Source organism: Bombus huntii, chromosome 7 (genome assembly GCF_024542735.1).
Source record: "Bombus huntii isolate Logan2020A chromosome 7, iyBomHunt1.1, whole genome shotgun sequence".
Taxonomy (NCBI): Eukaryota; Metazoa; Arthropoda; class Insecta; order Hymenoptera; family Apidae; genus Bombus; species Bombus huntii.
The window spans coordinates 1,936,383-1,950,000 of NC_066244.1; the positions used below are offsets into that span (position 1 = coordinate 1,936,383).

At 28.8% G+C, this 13,618-nt stretch overlaps 2 protein-coding genes across 5 annotated transcripts in view; one reads left to right on the forward strand and one right to left on the reverse strand.

Annotated features, from left to right (window-relative positions):
- Window positions 1-3,069, forward strand: part of LOC126867245 (paired box protein Pax-6-like) — a 154,924-nt gene extending 151,855 nt beyond the window's left edge. For all 3 annotated transcript variants that reach the window (XM_050621497.1, XM_050621498.1, XM_050621496.1), the window contains exon 10: window positions 1,956-3,069. In XM_050621497.1, the coding sequence (XP_050477454.1) occupies window positions 1,956-2,050 (95 nt within the window). In that variant the 3' untranslated portion in view covers window positions 2,051-3,069. The remainder of the gene's footprint in view (window positions 1-1,955) is intronic.
- Window positions 3,070-10,015: 6,946 nt separating this feature from the next.
- LOC126867247 (zinc finger CCCH domain-containing protein 11A-like) overlaps window positions 10,016-13,618 on the reverse strand; it is a 15,442-nt gene continuing 11,839 nt past the window's right edge. For both annotated transcript variants that reach the window (XM_050621505.1, XM_050621504.1), the window contains exon 6: window positions 10,016-13,618. This exon is cut by the window's right edge and continues 899 nt beyond it. In XM_050621505.1, the coding sequence (XP_050477462.1) occupies window positions 13,586-13,618 (33 nt within the window). In that variant the 3' untranslated portion in view covers window positions 10,016-13,585.

A 13,618-nucleotide genomic window follows, 5' to 3' on the forward strand; every position in this document is an offset into this window, starting at 1 on the left:
AAGTAAATAATATGTAAATAAAAACTTATTTTTTATTCTTTATAGTCCTATCGTACACTCACAAAACTTCACTAAAGCACAGTTATAATGAAACAAATTATTTATCTTTTTTTAAATTATTATGTTATTATTGTGTTTCTTAAAAATATGGACAAAACCATAAGCAGTTCCGGGTAGAACACAATTTAAAAAAATTCTAATGTAACTGAATATTTTAACATAGATCCCCACGCCTTAAATGATAAAGTTTCATAGCTATATATAAAAAATACTATAGCTCATGATAGCGTGATAAAAGTAGTTTTATCGCAAAGATTCGTAGGTTTCAAGGTGACCGGACTTTTTTTTTTAGTAATGTCCTTTAATATATTTCTATGCCCAGAGTACGAGATATAAATTTAAAGAGCTCTGGTAAAAGGTCATTTTAGGTCAGAAAAGGTCGTAAGCTAATGATGAGAATATGGTCACTTGTTAATCATTAATATGATATTGAACGTGATTATGAATATTTTTGTTTAATAATAATCATTCTTCACAAGCTAATGTTTTATTAATAAAAAAATAATAAAAATTAATAAGAATAAATTAATAAATAAATTTTAAATATTAGAAATTAGGAAAAAATTATAAAATTATAAAATAAGAGTACTAACGAAAAGATTGATCATTGATTTTATATGTCCGTGTTTAATTGGCTTCTATTATCTGATATTTTCACATACAGAATGAATAGAAATTTCGTAATGTTTAAATTTTACATACTTGCCTTACAATACATAGAAAAGTTTGATTCGATATTATTGTATTAAGATCACTGAACGGGATAATATTAAAGAGCAAAAAGACAATGAGGTATTACAATCCTTGGCTTAGCAATTAACAAATTATGTACCTATAAAATTCGCTTACGGTTCTAAATCTTACTAAAAAACCTGAAAGATGTTAAAAATGTTCAACATTTCAAATATATATATTTTAAATATATCGGGTATATACATATCTAGTTGTTCTTTTTGTCACAATAGAGTATATTGTACGATTTATAATCATCTGTTTCACATTGACAATTTTTTTTTAGATTTAAAAAGAAACATTATAAATATAGGATTTTGCAATTTATCTTCAACTCATAAAGTCGATTACTTTTTATACCCATTTATTTTTATTTTTCAAATTCACTACACCGTGATATAGCACATATACTTCGAAAATTCTTATCTTAAAACATTTTATAGCTTGAATTATTATTTAATAACGTAAATAAAATTCCATCGTTGTGTTAAACTACGCGCGATAGAATTTACTTTGTATACAGAGTTATTTGTATGTTTTATTCGTGTTTATTACGAATATATTCATCATAATTATTTTTGCATAACTGAAATTATGCTCAGTCCTAGTTCGAATAATAGAACATTAAGTTGTTCGCATAAACGAAGTTTTACTATATTTGTGAAAGATTTCCATAACTGTGCGGATACTTTCGTGAGTAACTGTACGTCTAACGATACGTATATAATCTTAACACATTGCGAAAGAATAACGAGATATCTACTATTTTCTATCGCGCCTTTAGGAGTTGTTGACAAGATATCTACAATTTCTACCTCATCAATCAAGAGCTGTTATTCCGCTGTAACGCAAAATACAACATAGTATGCATTACGAATGGAAAAAGAAATGAACGTTTTGCTAAGTATCATACTTAAAGAAACTTTTAGTACGTGAAAAATTATAATTACCTTTATTTTGAAAACGCATATAATTTTGAAATATTTGTTGAAAATAAATATCTAACATGGCAATGATTTTTAACTACTAACAATTAATAAATAAGTAATTTTAAAATATTTCACGCAAAAGATGGCTGGTCATAGTCAACAATAAAATATCTGATCCACAATGTGTTAAGCAATAAAACAAACCCATTGAATAAACGTTAAATCATCTTGCAGGTCTGATATCACCAGGTGTCAGTGTACCGATTGCAGTACCAGGTCAACCAGCACCAGATATGGCAGCGCAATATTGGTCCCCTCGGTTACAGTGACCGTGGTGGTCATCGGTGTCGACATCCTCTCCGTAGGCTTGAGCTTCTTTGACTTACGTTAGTTTTACAAACGTTAGATACAAGAGAACGCAAGGAGAAGACGTTCGAAATCGATGAAAGGGCAGCTCTTGCAATCGTTCAGTAAAATATCGATTCAACTGTCGTCGATGATCGTCGACTGCCTTTGAGAATTCAAAGGCGATCTCTTGAAAATCGTTCGAAGAACATACGAGGAAGGAGAATAAAAAATAATGACGATGATAAACGTCACGTCTGATACAAGATCTATCAAGCATAAAAAGAACAAGTTTTGCAAAAAGTTTCTTTTGTGCGAGATGAAAGTTTTTGCAAATTATTAGACGTGAACGAGTATAAATTACAAGAATTATGTTCAGTTGCTTTTTCTTCAAGTGATTTTTCATCCGATCTTTCGAAATATATCACTGTTCGTAAGTATTAAGATATTTACAGAACGTGAGGTTGATCTTGGAAATAATTGGGAAATTATTACTACAATCTTTAAGAATTAATATATAGTTTGAAAAACAGATGGAGGTAACAGAATCTCAAGATACGTACAAAAATCATACATTTGAAAATTCGAAAACTTTGAAGATTTGAAAATCTAGAAATTTAAAAGTTTGAGAATTTGAAAATTCGAGAGTTTGGAAAAATTTGGGAATGCTAAATTCGAAAACTTGGTACTTGGTATTTCAGAAATGCTAAAATTTTGAAAATTCATAAGTTTGAAACTTCATAACACGAAAATTCAAGGATTTGGAAACTCAAAAATTTGTTGACTTGAAAGTTTGAAAATTCAAAAATCCAAAGACTTATTTATCAATTCGAAAACATAAATATTCAAATTTTGAAATTTTTTAATGTTTAACAAATCAGAGATTCTAAAATTTGAAGATTTATAAATTCTGAAATTCAAGAATATGTTGTATCAAAGGAACATTAATTGTTAATTAGGATTATCTAATTCAGTACATTCACCTTGTAACTCTTGCAAACTCTTAATCATGTAGTTAATAATTTACAGCAATTATTACATCCAGATAGACTTATTAAACCAGAAAATATCTTGATACTTCTGAACGGAGACTTATCTACGAAAGATATGAAATTCGAGCTTCGTGAATATTGATCGAGGAGAAAGTGATCGATTGGTAAATATTACTTTCAAAATGCTCGTACACGCCTAAAAGCATGATAACAGGACACTTTTGCCTCGAGCAGACTTACAGAAAGATCATCTTTAGAAGTCTCTTAGTCGTAGACTCGCGTATCGTCGATATTGTAAGAAGAAAATAAAACAAGTCGGGAATTAACATAATCAGTACGTATTGATTATAAAAACAATCAAAACAGCTATGGTAATAGTGTAATGTTTATGCCGTAAACGATTGTAATCTCTTGATCTCTTTTACAATTCTATATAGCTGTTGTATTTTTTCTAATGCTAGAGACCAAAGAAGTTGGATTGAACAAAATTATTTTGCGGAATATGAATTTATTGAATAAAAGTAAAATTTGTGTGAAAGAAATTGAAGCCATATAGTAGAACTGAAAGCATTAGCAAATTTGTATACCCACTTGTTATACAATATGGACACATAAACGTCGACTCTTTCGAAACGAATTTTGTTAATAATGGACACAATAATATAACGATACGAATTATAATACACTAACATTTAGAAAAGTTTTAGGTTATACATAATTCTAAAAATAAAATATAAATGGCTTCATTTATAATGCCTGGACTGCGGATATTTATGCAAATTTCTATTTTTACATAATTTACAAAATGAAAACTACATAGGTATAATATTATTTTACCTAATAAATATTAGAGAATGCTATACATTCGATATTTTATATTTTATATCGAATTAAAATATTTCAATATTTTATATCGAAAGTATATTTTTACATATTATGTGCGTTCTATGTGTCTGAGCATTTTCAAACTTTCCATAGAAATCCGCAGTCTAATGATAGGATCCATGTCTCGCATTTTTCCAAATATACCTTTACTTAAAAGGTAAAAAGCGGGAGCTTTAAATATCTCAACATATCTTGAAAAATGAAAAAATGCTAAAGGGACAATTGATCTTGTATTAAACATTTAAGGAAGTAATTGTTGATACAGTGGAATCTCGATGACTCGAATCTCAATGGAAAACCTAAAGTCTTCGAGTTGTGAAGGGTTTGCCCGATCTATAAGAAAGTTTAGTCTGATCTAATAAGAGAGGTTTAACAAACCAAAATGGCACCAAAAGAGGCATAATAGATACAAAGATTAAGCTTGAAACAGTATCGTTATCATTGGCTCATAATTGATCACAAGAGATTAGATTTGCGAATTGATTACTTAATTCTAGAATATTCAATTTTAGTTTGTGTTCTCTATATGTTATATAATAAATCCTCCTAATGGTCTTTATCATATAAAAATCCAGAATATAAATTGAAATGAAGTACTTTAAAATCAAGTGTCTTAATTCAAACCGTTAAAAACACCACTGACCTAACGATATCAGTTAACACTTTGACTGCCACACCGAAATCACATGTTTCGCTCAGGACGCTGCGGGAATATTTTTATTTTTCAAAACATATAATGGCAAAATAATAATAGATTGATGATGTAAGACAACGTTCTTTCCCAATGGACCGTTTATCTTATTGATGATCACGGATGACCACCGTGACGCTTTGGTAACAGTTGATGGCGATATATTATAACAAGGCTTTGTTTATATCAACAAACTATTTGCATTCGTTATTTCGTCGTAAGCAAAACGTCCAGAATATATTGTTGGAACGTGTAGAAGATATTAGTAAACAGTATTTGCTCATTCTACGTATGTGTGTGCACACTTCTAACTTCAATTATATACAGGGTGGTTGATAACTGGTGGTACAAGCGGAAAAGGGGTGATTTTATGCGAAAAAAGAAGTCGAAAATATAGAATAAAAATTTTTCGTTTGAGGCTTTGTTCTCGAGAAAATCGACTTTGAATTTTCGCTCGGTACGCGTGCACTTATCACGTCTCGTTATAACGGATCTCACTGTAGATCGTTGTCTCGATGGAAAAATTTAAAAAAAAAATGAAAAAAAATTTTTATTCTATATTTTCGACTTCTTTTTTCGCGTAGAATCACCGCCTTTCCGCTTGTACCACCAATTACCAACCACCCTCTATATGATTATAAAGCAGTATTTACGATTATTTTCTAAGCTGTGTTTATAATAATATTCGTAGATTACGCCTTAAAGATATGGATGCAAACACAGTGCACCGTTAGATGTAAGATTTATTCTCATTTTTGTTTATTGAAATTCTAATTAAAATATTCAATTAATTCTAATTAATTGTTCAATGGGGCACTTTTTGTTTCAAAGTATCTTGTATTTATCGGTTATATTCAAAATACCCTAACTGTCAATTTTCATACAATTTTTACAATTGTAAGAAGTTCAAGCGCTCTGGTCACCAATGACCAACGTGGCAGTCAAAGTGTTAAGGGTTAATATTCTCCAAATTATAAAAGTTCGAAGAAGAACACATTCAACTGTTAGAGATCTATTATTTGTTTAGAAAAATAAATGGCAGTTTGTTATACAGATTGTATATGATGAGCACGCATATAAAGAATCAGAAAATATGCAAGAATCAGAATCACGGTGAGTGCAGATTAAAATACGATTTTTCATTGCAAGACATAGATACGTACGTATATGTATACACATATTACCTATCGATATAGAAGTAAAATTCAACTCGCGACAGAGATTGGGCTTCTTCTAATTCGAGTTATAGAGGTAAAATAACACAGTCAAACGCGTAACAAATAATTCGAAGTAAAATAAGTTTATATTTCGAGTTTTAGAGCTTCTCGCAGTAGCGAAAGAGAACATATACAAAAATTGTAATCTTATAAAGGTTTCCAAACTATAGAGGTTCGAGTTAATCAAGGTATTCGATTGTATACGTGGATTCTCACTTTGCCATCAGTGTTTCATCTGAATCCCCATATAAGTTTTTAAAATTGAAACATGTTTCCTAATTTTCAAATGTTTCTATATGAGCCTTAAAAGCAACCGCAAGATAAAAAGATATTCTTGACTAGGAAATTCCTTTGGTCTCTAATATGATAAATAAAATAGTTCTCAGAACGTGTGCAATTTTTTCTTAAATAAAAGAAATCTCTTGTTTGTATCGCGAGTTACGATTACAAAAAGCATTTATCAATGAGTCAAAATGGCGTCAAATTCGCCAACATCTATGGTAGTCCATGATGACATCATAGATGAAATTTCTTTGTAGTGAACCTACTAGGTACAGAAATTTTTCAATATGTTGTTAGCGGGATTTACGTAACGAAGTGTTTTCGTTTCGATGATAATTAAGTAATTATAGATAGCCAAGGTATATTGGTGTAATACTTTATTATCGACCAGCAGAAATCGAACAACTTATCTATTTAGAAAAGGTCTTTGAGACATCCGGTCAGAACTAGATGTTTGAAATGTTTTGTTATGAGTGGCAATATAACACAGTTATACGAATAAATCAGGAAAATTGGAAGTAAACATTAATAGACATGTATCACGTTTGAATCTTATATTTACTTCTGGATTTTTGTTAGCGCTATGTATGATACAGACGATGTTAGGAAAGTTTTGTTTATTTATGTAAAGGTATATTTATTATCACTAGTTAAGATGTCCTTCCTCCATTATTACATAACGTTCTATTTTTTTATCTTTTTGAAAACTCAAGTGAAAAATATAAAAAAAAAATTGAAAGTTCAGAAACCTGAAAGTTTGGAAAACTCTGTAAAAAGTCTGTAAAGTCGAAAACTTGGAAATTCAACAATTTGATAATTTAAAAACCTGAAATTTCGGAATTGAAGATTTGAAATATTAAAGATTCAAAAATTCGTGAAACAAAAGATTTGAAAATTTGATAATTCGTTAATTCCAAAATTTACTCTATAATTAAAAATCTTAATACTTCGACCAAGCTTAATATATAATGACTACTATTTTGTTGTTTGTAATTATGTTGTACTTTTTGATTCCAAAATTGAAAAAAAAATCTTTCCTAACATCTGACGTATGTATTTTCTTACGAGAAAACATTGTGCATAAATATTTATCATTCTTTGATGTAAACCAAGTTTAATTCCGAGCGTCGTTATTTTCTCCGACTACGAGGCCACAATTTTACTTATCATAACATAAATTAAAGAAAAAATAATTCATATCCGAATCAGAACAGCGAACAATTCGAAGAAGAAAAGAATTTGTTTAAAAACTTAAGAGGAAAGAAGTTGTAGAATAAAATTCGCGGAATAATTATTTTTGCGGAAGAACAACAATAATGAAAAAGAAAAAATAGAGGAAAATGGTATCGTAAAAGAAAAAATCTCGTTAGCAATCAAGAGTCTCGCAGAGATTTTAAACCACAGTTTCTTAGACGTAATTTCTATAGGCGAATAAATAAAACAAAAAAAATGGAGAGCGTAAAAAAAACATAGTTTTTAAGTCGGTATTATTTATATTCGTGTAAGGAGTCGGAAAGAAGCAAGAGTAATTGAACGTTTGTTGTGTGTACATCGTAAAGGATATCTTCACATTTATATTATAGTTGATTCTAATCCCCCAAATATCCGTTTAAAAAGCGAGGTCGAACTCATGATTTATATCCGGTGCAAGATTTTGATCAACCAGAATGACGCGAAACCAGGTATGTTAACCGTACGATTATGCATTCAAAATAAATAGTGTGTGCATTTAAGTAATCTTCGATTTTACCACTTACCTTACAATTCAAAATTCCATCTTCTTATTTTTCTTCAATTCTTCATTATTTACAGGAGGATATTACTTTAACAATACATATTCATATTACATCTATGCGTTATAGACTCGGTAAAATCTATCAAATAATTTATTAATTACTAATAGTTATTGTTAATAACTAAAATTGAAAATAAGTTATACCAACATATTTAAAATAACATAAAAGATATTATAATAAATATTGATAATTAATCAATAGATGTTATAGAAGAGACTTGACGTTTATTTCAAGCTTCTACAATTATCTGTATTTTATTTTACTTCTTTAGCTTGTATTAGGTTGAAAATAATTAATACTAAATAGTATCTTTTCATACAACAAAAACTATATAATATGTACGTTGTTACTCTCCTACTGCACTGACAATGAGTGCTCTCCTTCTCGTTTTTATTTTTAAACACTATTTATATCAAATAAATAACTTATTTCGACATATATGTATGTATTTATTTCGGACAATAATAGTTATCTCTATCCAAAAGGAAAGAGAATTCGTAATAAAATATTTATTTCTTCAACATCTTGATTATAGAGCGTTACTTTTTACGCATGGATGTTCTTAATATTAATTTCTTACGAATCAAGCCTATTTTAATTTTTGAAACTAATTTTGAAGTACTTTAAATAAACTTTATATGTATTAATCTTCGATTGCATTATTCTTTGAAATATAATAAAATATTTTGAAATTGTTAATTTATATGCCACGAAAGCATAGAAATATAATTTTTAAAACCCGTTTTATTTTCTTTGAGAATTTTTATTTGAAAAAAACCACTACAACATATGTATTTTGAACATGTGAAATAATATTTCGAAACAATTATTTTATTTATTATTTTGTAAATGACTAAATATTCGAGTCGTTTATTTAAAAAAATACAAGTATGCTAAAAGAAATGTATCAGTCCGCACAAAAGAGAAAATCAAATTTATTCCGAAGTTACCTTAAAAAAACGAAATGAAAGAAATTTTTATGTCATTCTATATGTCGGGTTTACATTAGAATCAGAGTTAGGGGCGTGAAACGAATTTTCGTTCGGATTACACGTTGTCGTTAAGCAATAGAGAAGACATTGACTAGTGCAAATACGATTATTATAGAATTAGACAAGTAACCGTGGTAATTAGATACTCGAGAAACTAATGACAATGATCCTAGGTTCAATAAAGAATCCGCGGTCAACGGGATGATAGATGAACATGCTCACGATATCTAAGTCGGACTCTTTGTTAAAACACGGAATATCCACCGAGCGTACAGACACTAAGTAACTCGCTAATACGACCTCACGAGAGAATGACTTTCTGTCGCGATGATGCTGCGGAGGAAAACTATGATGGGGTGTGTCTAAGGACACGAGATCATCGGATTCGTCGAGGATAGTAGCCTTCGTTCAGAAAGTGAGGGAAATTGACGTTGCTGATAATTGGTCAATTTCCATGTTGGTGGTTAGAAAAAGATGCTAGCCGCCCTCGAGGGAAAGCTGTACGTGTAGTGCGGCAACGCATCGACATCTGGCAATCATCTTACTCGAAGAATAGGATTTGCGTGTGGCGAACCACAGGACAGAAACCGTTGAAATGTTTACTATCGAGTACCGCTACAACTATTTCTTTTTAAGGAGAGCTATACTATTACTCCATACCTTTGTTAGACAAAATGTTCATCCCTTGACCGCGACTACGTTTGGCGACTAGTTGTCGCCTCGAGCCCAAGCTCATTATCACAAATCTCGAACAAATACAATCGGATCGAATGACGGCAATTGTTTAATTACGCCTATGATAGAATCTATATTACGGTGTTAAGGGATTTTCCCGAAGTTCCAAAGGGAAGGCTCCGATGTCCTTTCATCTCCGACATATATAAAACAAATAAATACAATTTCCTTCTTAATATCATTTCACAATATATTAATTAATATCTATATATTTTAATTTTGAATAACACTTACCTTAGAAATTCTCATTATAGAATATTTCGATATTCTCAAATATTTGATTATATTGAAGTATATCAGGTTATGCAAAGTATAAAATGAAATCTACGTGAATGTTTAAATAATTCATAACTCAGACATTTTCAAATATAAGTTACTATTATAAAATTACAATTACAAAATTCTACTAAAATACATATTACAACACTACTTTAATTGATTACTTTAAAAATAATAAATTCGAGTTTTCCTTCATCATTCGTATATCTCAATTTTAAAAAATACCAATAAATCAATATAATAGAACTTATAAAAAGGAAAACAAACATAACGTGCAGTAGTTTGCAAATGTAATAATCGTATATTTGTTCTAATTTAATACTTCTTTGGCACAATACGCATCAGAAGGTACCTCGATCTGTAGAAATATCGAATGACCAACAGAATAATCTACAAATTCGTTTAACTTTTGGAGAAACAACATGGAATTCATCGACCTTCTAATTCCTACCACAAGATTCATATCGAATAAAACGTAGGCAACAATTTTCACAGAATTTGGTTTATTCGTCTAAGCACAGGTGTAGCTTGATTGTAAGCGTATAGGTTTGTAGTTTGATTAAAAGAGAATTAAATATCACTTAAGAATGTAAAAATTTCACGTTTTAAGAAAGTGCTCAAATCTTTTGTACCAATTCATTTGGAAAATAACATTTAATTAAATTAAAAAATTATTATTTAATTAATCGATAATTATTTTTTAAATACTTTTTAATTATTTTTAATCGTCATTCATGTTATGTTACTTTCTTTTAATAAGTTCATTTTTTCATCCATACTTTTTTGATAATTTATATTTTCGATATTTTACGAAACTTTTCTTTTTGAACAAATATCTAACGACATTTTGAAATTGACAACAAAATTAAAAGTATAAATTATTAATATTATAGTAAAGCTACTGACAATACTAGCGTGATGTCAAAGAACTCTTCCATTCAATTCAAAGTTTCGTAATATATCAAAAATGGAATAGATCAAAGAATTTCACATTAAACAGACATGTATACACATTGATACTATCTTATTAGTTGTTATTATTTTTCACAGAATACAAAATTTTGAACAAATTAATCCTGCTGCAATTTTATAATAATCAATTATATCTTGATCTCGATTCAATTTCAACCGAAACTGCTTTTGAAAAATTCTTAGCGACAGCGAAATTTAAATCATTCTACACAACGAAGAATGTAATTGACATTTTGAGTCCAATATTGGTCCTCAAATATTTTTAATTTAATAAATGTTCTAGTTTTTGACAATCATTTAATATTCTGCAAATGACTCTCCAAAATAAAAATAATTTGGATTAAAAATAATTGTAAAAACGTTGGACAGTAAAAAATATGCTTAAAGGCGATGTTTCTCTAACAACGTATTTTTAGGAAATATGGAGCTACATTGAAATATTATTCGTTAAGTATCTCATTCTACACGAGAATAAAGAATATTTTATCATCTTGTTTAAATTATTTAATTATTTATATACAGAGTAATTAAATTAATCGTGTAATTTTGACTGTTATAAGAAAAGACATTTCAGAGAAATGTCACATGATACACATTTCATATAAAAAATCAGAGTTATAAGTTATTTGATGACTTAAAATTAGGTGAATTATCCTGTATAATAGGAATGTTAAAAAAGCAAGTATCTTACACTTTAAAAACTTACGATATCTACTAAAAAGAATAAAAAATGTTCAATCAACATTGGTTCTAAAATCAATACTTGTAGATAGCATAGAATATAATCTTAGCCCCCAAACTTAGTTTACTGAATTCTATTAATTTAATCAACTACATTATTTAATAACGTAGTTGAATTATAAAAGTAGAAAATGTGTATATATCTGTCAAACAAGATAACACAATATTGAATATAAATGAAAAACAAATCAAACGTCTCTTTGAAATAAATAACAAAATGTTACGGTTGGCTATGATATTTTATTGAAATTGGTGGTATCTTTCTTTAAACTTCAATTTCGATAAATATTTCTGTTTACGTGTGAATTTTATTATTAAATTTTATTAAATTTGATTTATATAATAAATTTTAATAATAGTATTACCACGAGACGTAAGTACCTAAATTGTTTGAAAATATAAAATTACGTTTTTGTTGAAAAAATTAATTATAGATTCAATATTGATTAAGCATCTTTTATTCCGCTTAATAAATATTGTAAGTTTTTAAAATTTCAGATCATTATTTTTTTATACTCTGTATATAAATGTAATACATATATAATGTACCAGAAATTTTATCTCGTTTGTTGGAGTAAATAAAACACGTATAGTAATCAGAAGAAAAATACGAAAGGATAAATAAAAACGGTGGAAATGCATTCGTTTCCGAGAGTAATCATCGTGACCAAATGTTATAACACAGAAATTATATAATAAGATACATAACACTGTATTAAAATCATATCGAACAAAAAAATACTGGAATAATAAACAAGAACCTTCTGCAAACACTAAACCGAAACTATTTTTCCCAAATTAATTTATTTTTTCAAATCAATCATTCATTCTTCCAATTTTTAGTTATTTTATATTAAGTAGATAAAAGAAAAAATGTTGAATGAAATTGAATATTAAATTTTAAAAATATTCAAAATACTAAGAACACAGAGTATCCCAGCTATCGTAGTACAATCAACAAATGCGTGATTCTACGTAAAAAATAACTCGAAGATATAAAATAAAAGTTTTTCATACGAAATTTTCATTTTTAATAAAATCGAATTTAAAAATTTGTTTGGTACAACACGTGAACTTGAATAATTACTTATTCGTATGCGCGTGAACAATCAGCAGGAAATTATTCCACATGCGAAAATTAGACAAAAATGTGGAATACAATTCTTCCGTTTAAAGTCTCGTTTTCAAGAAAATAGGCTTCGAACGTATTTAATTAAAAATTGATTTGATGTAATACGTGCATTTATCAAATTGTCGAATTTAATATTATCGGAAACGGAAATTGATCCTATGAAAAAATTGTATTCTACAGTTTGTAATTATTCCTGCACGTAGAATAACCTTATATCGATTATCTACTCTTGTGTAGCCTGGAATTAACAAAGTTTAAATATATTTGACAAGTTTGGCAAGTGTTATTCTATATTTTCAATTTGCTTTATCACGTAGAGTGTTATGTAATCATACCTTGATTACAGGGATACCCTGTATATTCTGCTAAGTCGGAACAAAAATATTAGGTATTGATCAATAGCCACGCAAGAATCTAAAATTCTTCATTCATTCCTTCAGAAACAAATCACGCCCATATCGCTTAAATAGAATACAGGCCTCCACGAAACAATCGAATTCGACGATACGATTCTCCTCAACTTTTACTAGTCTTCACAACGATAATTAGTAGGATAATTATCTAAACATCTTCTTCGTCTATTGAAGAATCAACCTACGACAAAATTCTATCTATGGACAGTCTCACTTATCTCATTTGTGGTAAAAAAACCAGACAGAATCCCTCAGTCAGTTCGAAAATGTGGAAAGTAAGTCGACCGAAAAATTTTATTTCTCCACTCATCACTTATTGATAGAAAGAGAAACAAACCATAGAAAATGAGCAAATGTTATTCCAGTCGATTTTTCACATAAGTACACGTTCCTTAGCTTCTCCTCCAAATCGAGGTTTTATCTTT